The following is a 6,132-nucleotide window of genomic DNA, read 5'->3' on the forward strand; positions in this document are numbered from 1 at the left end:
CGACCCTGTATAGGGTTTCCAAGGAACGGCTGATGAGCCTGGACACACGGCAGCCACACCAGTACATAGAGGCCCTATTTAAAGATCAAAACCCTCAGTTTATAAAAGCGCAAATCGATAAAGCATAGATTGTGCGTATAAATGGGATTTTTTTTTCCCTTAGACAGGTGCATCAGTAAGTAGCTGAAATTCCAGGGGTCTTTAATGTAGATGTTGGACTCTAGGTAGTTAAAGGGCTGGTCATAGAGACTACAGATTCAGCTTAACATAAGAAAGCATTCTGTGTCCAGTAGAGTCCTCCGGCAGTGGAACATCCTGCCCTGGGAAGCCCTCAGAGTTCCAGGTGGAGGAGTTGACTCAGGGCCTGTAGCTGAGAGGAATCCAGTGGCAGAGAAAGCTAGCCCCCCTCCCCAGCCCTCTCTTTGCCTAAGTCCTGTGATCCTAGGAACCAGCCAGCCCTCCCTTCCATTCCTTGTGGCCCATTGGGAATTTCAAGTCCCTCAAGTGGAAAATTTGCTTTGCCTGGGCGGCTGGGCGTGGAGGCTGCTATTCATTTGGGTGTTTTTCTGTGTCGCCAGCTGACACAAGCTGTTACTATAAATGGGAGGGAGCATCCAATGAATATACCAGAGAAAAGACGATGTTGAAAAAAAATTAGAAATAAAGAGTGGTTGTTGTTGTTGTTAACTGCCTTCGAGTCCATTGCAACTGATAGCGATTCTGTATAAGGTTTCCAAGGAGCGGCTGGTGAGCTTAAACTGCTGACCTTGTGATTCAGACCAACCTTGCAGCCTAGCGTATTAACCCACAACACCATACCCAGACTCCAAAGGGTTTGATGAAAACGAAATAATCTTTGCAATACGTAAGCAAACCACTGTGCCACCAGAAAGATTCAAACGGTGACTTCTAGTGTTTTAGGTTGGAATTTATTTTATTCATAGATACTGACTAAACTGGGTATCTTTTCATCACGTTGCCTTCAGTGGTGACATTTCTGGAGGATGTTCTTGCCCTGTGGGAATCACAAAATAACCAGGTCTGTAGAATTTTGCAAAGGGAAGGGGAATCTAGGCAGTAGTTTCCACTCTAGAGAGAAAAGAGTAGCTGGCTGGCTTGCCATTCCTTTTTGGCATGTAGCCTACAGCCAGGAGGGTAATCTTTGATAAGGTAAGTAACCCTTTAGTGATGGCAGAACTGTTTTCCAAGCTCGGAATTAAGGTTTAGAATAAATGTGGATTGTAAATTCAAGGTGGGGGAACCTCAGAAGTGTTGGATACCCTATTGTAAACATTTTGCCCCCCATCCCATTTCCAGTTAAACTGAGATGGAAGAGCGGAAACAAAGTTACTGGGTCCAGCAGCCCCTGTTGGGATTCAAATTCACAGTCCCTAGGAGGACACATTGAGCTGGGCACGGCTTTGTAAGGGGAACAAGGCCGCTTTCAAGAGAGCTGCTTGAACCAAAGCTTTTGGGGTTTGACAATGACTGTGAAATTCTGTCTCTCCTTGTTCTGTTTCATGCTGGCACCGGGCAGACTGTGGGAACTACTGCCTCAATAGTAAGTACACTAAGTCCTCTGAGAGCTGATGAAAATGCTCTGGGCTGCTGCCAGGGCTGGAGAATGGGAACACACCAACCTAGGGGAAGGCATCTGCCTTCCAACACTCCAGCCTCAGAAACAATGGTCTCTTCGTTGGACCATGGGTAGGGCCTGAACTGGGGGGGCTTGGCGTAGGCAACTGGAGCCGCTCAGCCTTTCTGTGCAGAGTTGACATGTGACAAGCATGTCCGAACCTTTTAAAGAAGTCCAGAGGAACCTTGCCTGTTGGCCGCAGGCCCATGACCATGGCCAACAGCAGCAGGGATGTGCCCTGGCTGTGCCTCTCACCCTGGCTGTGAGCCAGACCCGGCAGGGGCACCTTGGTTATGGTTGGCTCTGAGGAGGACACCTACTCAACTTGGATATTCTCTCTTCTTCCTCCTCTCTCAACACAAATGTCTTGGAACCAGGGCCTACCACACCAGTCAAGAGGTCCCTTTCACGCCAGTCAAGAGGTCCCTTTTACCTCCATCGGTTTGTTCCTACCTTTTATTGTTGTTGTTAGGTGCTGTTGAGTTGGTTCCAACTCATAGTGACCCTAGAACAACAGAATGAAAAACATTGCCCAGTAGTCCCATGCCACCCTCCCTCTCATTGCTAGGTTTGAGTCCCTTGTCGCAGCCGTTGTGTGCTCTTGTTTTGTTTTTTAATTAACTTTTACGTTCTTTAGTATTTCTATTTTATTTTGCTCTTATTTTCTTTCTTTTAATTTTTATTCAGCCATTCACTTATTTATCTCTTTATTCTGGTTGTTGTTGTTGTTAAGTGTGCTATCAAGTCATTTCCAACTCACAGAGACACTGTATGTCAGTTCTGACTCATAGCAACCCCATATAGTGTCTCCAAGGCTGTAAGTCTTTGCAGGAACAGAAAGTCTCATCTTGCTCTGGTGGAGTGGCTGATGGACTCAAACTGCCAGCCTCGTGGTTCCCAGTCCATTGCTTTTCCCTCCTCCAATTTTGCACTCTCATTTCCCTGTGCAACTTCCATTTCCTCTGAAATTTCTAGTAGAACTCCTCTGGATTCCTTCTCTTGCCTCCTCTTGGATTCCCCAGCTTTCTGGGCATTTCCCTTCTGTATTCCTTGTCAGCAGGCCTGTGTTCCTCTACCAGACTTTTAAGATAGAAGGAGAAGTCAAAAAGCATTTCTACTATGGGTGTAGTTTATACATGCACCAGTTTATTCCAAACAAAATGGGTTTTAACATGTCTGTGATCCGTAGATGGCTGCAGACAAGCTTTTTTCAGTGATACGTATCTCTTAGGCTTGAGAAGGTGCCTCTCCCAAAACTGTCCAATCAAAACAGTGTCTTCTGAGGGTATCTGTGGAGCCAATTCAATTCAAAGCAGAGAGGTCAGTTCAAAAGATGTTGGTATTTGTTGTTGTTGTTGTTGTTGTTGTTGTTAAGTGCCAGCAAGTCGGTTCCCACTCTAAGTAACCCTATATAAGGTTTCCAAGGATCAGCTGGTGAGTATGAACTGCCAACCTTATAGGTCAAACCAACCTGTGGTTCAGTGCGTAGACTATAGAGCCACACCGGGACTCGGGAATTTCTTGGGATCACCTCAAAAGGGTAATCTTTACAGATTGTCTCAAAGGACACAGGAAAATCGTGGGGGTGTATTAAGAAGTTTAAGAATACTGAAAACTGTAATAATAAGAAAAAGGCCAGGAAAGTTAAGCAGAGACATTTTTTTTTTCCATCATGACAATGTGTTTGCTCATTTTTTGAGGGCAATAGGGGTTGTCCTATGAGACTGTTGTTGAGAAACCTTACTCCAACCACCCTACAGACCCGATCTTACTCTTTCAGACTTCTTTTTTATCTCAAAACTCAAAAGAATATTTAAAAGAAACATAATATGAGTCCTTTGAGGAGGCCCAAACATTTTATCATGGTGCAAATTGAAGAATACAGAATTCTTCAGGGAAAGGTTGCTGTTCAGTGCTGTTGAGTTGGTTTTGACTCATAATGACCCTGCATAGGGTTTCTGAGGAGCAGCTGGTAAGTTTGAACTACAGACCTTGGGGTTCACAGTCTAGTGTTGATCCTATGGTGCCACACCAACAGGGAAGGAAGGGGTAAAGAGATGGAAACACCACTTTCAGAAATGTATAGATGGCAGATATGTCAGGAAAGGTTTAGACATAATTTTAGACATGCTGTCAGGAGTCCTGGTATGACATAGGTAAGCATAGGACTGCTAACCAAAAGGCTGGCAGTTCAAACCCTCCAGCTGTTCCTTAGAAACCCTATGCAGACACACAACAACAACAATGGTCAGGAGAGACCAGTCCCTGGAAAAGGAGTGGGTTCGAGATAAAGAGGAAGACCCTAACTGAGATGGATCGGCACAGTGGCGGCACCAATGGGTTCAAACATATCAGCAATTGTGAAGATGGCACAGGATGGGGCGGTGTTTTGTTCTGTTGTACACAGAGTTGCTATGAGTGGGAACCAATTCAATGGCACGTTGAAAAATCAAGAACATGATTTTTACAATACTTTTTTTTACTTACCCTGGTACTAGAACCTTCCATCTCCATCCCTAATCAGTCCTGGTAGGCAGTCCAGGGCTGTGCTGCTCCATCAAGAAATAAAGCAATTTCTCTGCCCTGACTTTTTTTTTTTTAAAAAAAGCTGTTGGGAGCATAGGAACTTGAGCTTAGGGACTTGCGTCCATGGGTTTGCTGTTAGTAGAAATCCTCAAAACTTACCCCAATTTGTGCCACATTTACTTAGCCTATTCCTTGGCTAACTGTACATGGAAGAGTAATGTCTTAGAAGAGAGCATGAAGAGAAATTGGAAAGAAGGAACTATCTTTCTAAAGTACTGAAATGTAAGGAATGGGTCAGGAGAGCTGAGCTGGTCCGTAGTCTATGTATGGCTCTCTTAGCTATGTGATCGTAGGAGAATCCTTGATGGTTTTTATGTCTTGAGTTTCTCTTTTATAAAATGGAAATAAACAACTCTCCCCCATCCCATACTTCCTATGACTTCGTAAGATTTTGGTGAAGATCTTGTGAACTATCACACCAGATGGTGATTTGAAAAAGCAGGAGATAGAATTTCATCCCTGACACTTCACTGATCTATTGAGGTCATTGTTGAAGGGACTCTGGGGCAGAATGGTTTCAAATAAAGAAACCCTGGTGGGCCTGGCTGGGATTGCTTGCTCTTCCTTCCTTGGAGAACATCTAGGGTTACCCCCAGATGTTCCCTGTATGGTCTAAGACCTGTTCTTTGGCTTCCAAGAATAATTGGAAGCAGTTCACGGTTCACCATATTGCCAGACCTTCTCAGGAGAGCTGAGGCCATTAGCAGTGGGCCGTCAGCCCTCAGGGAGGAAATGGCAGGGGCACTAACTCCGTCTGTGAAGCTGAGCAGCTCTGTACCTGACCAAGTATGTGTGCAGCCAAATGAAAGGGGCTGACAAGTTGGGAAATGGCCTATTCCCAGGACCTGATTTTCTCTGTATTGTCCTTTCATATGGTTGAAGTCTGGGGTCAAGAGAGTCACACACCATGTAACCTCCCTTTTCTATTCTGTCCCAGCTATTACAGAAGCCATTGAGATCCCACAGTTTACGGGCCGAAGTTACCTGACATATGACAACCCAGATATCCTCAAAAGGTAATAAGCTGCAACAGGCGCTGTCTGCATCTCCCCAGGGCTACATTTCTCAATCCTTCTGAGGACTTGTTCTTATTTTACATGCCAGAAGATCATTCTAAAAGGAGGCACTGGAGTCACGGCTTCAAGGAGAAAAAAAATCATGCAAAATAAACATAGAAAATAGAACAAAACAAAAACAAACAAGAAAGGCAGCCTTTCAAATAAGCCTGTTGTAAACCATTTAAACCTTTTCTGGTCACAGGGCCTGGGGAGATGGGTGTGACCAGCCCCCTGGGTTCCTACACTTCAACTGAACACTCATGAAGCCAATATTATTAGTGGGATTCTCTGAGCAGGGCTCTGTGAATCAGAGCACAAGGGTTCAGCGGGGTTCCCTGAGTGGCCCAGCGGGTCCCTTCCCTGTTAGGCCATTTCTTGCGTACGAATGGCATGGCAGAGGCATCTGAGCTCCTCTAACTTCATAAGGGGGAAAGAGAATCACCATCAGCATCAACCCAAAGCTGGTTCTTATGGGCGGAGGTCAGGCATACGTCCTCTCTCCAACTCTTTTTACCAATTCTGACAGCAAACGTTCCTCCCACTGTGCTCCACTTCTCTGCTGGGTTTGAGAATCATTGCAATAGTCACATAGAACTCACAGACCATAGTCACAGTTGGGGCTTATTAGAGAAGTAATAGGTTACAGTTCAAGTTTAGAAATGTTCAAGACACAGTTCTTAAATCAGATTAAGGCAGGTCTCTCTCTGGTCCTTGACCTCAGCCTTGTCTCTACCCTGATTGCACAAGTGTTACAAACTTCTTTTAACTCTGCCAGTAAGTGCTCACAGGTACTCCACTCTGCCAGCAAGACTCCTGCCCATAGACACTGAGCTCTCTCTCTGTGAGAGTCAG

General features: G+C 45.1%; 1 protein-coding gene across 1 annotated transcript in view; it reads left to right on the forward strand.

Annotated features, from left to right (window-relative positions):
• Positions 1-6,132, forward strand: part of EGFLAM (EGF-like, fibronectin type III and laminin G domains) — a 204,470-nt gene that overhangs the window by 176,174 nt on the left and 22,164 nt on the right. Inside the window, exons 18-19 of the mRNA XM_006874680.1 lie at positions 1,538-1,561; positions 5,160-5,238. Of these exons, the coding sequence (XP_006874742.1) occupies positions 1,538-1,561; positions 5,160-5,238 (103 nt within the window). The remainder of the gene's footprint in view (positions 1-1,537; positions 1,562-5,159; positions 5,239-6,132) is intronic.

The sequence above is a fragment of the Chrysochloris asiatica genome, unplaced genomic scaffold (assembly GCF_000296735.1).
Source record: "Chrysochloris asiatica unplaced genomic scaffold, ChrAsi1.0 scaffold00293, whole genome shotgun sequence".
NCBI lineage: Eukaryota > Metazoa > Chordata > Mammalia > Afrosoricida > Chrysochloridae > Chrysochloris > Chrysochloris asiatica.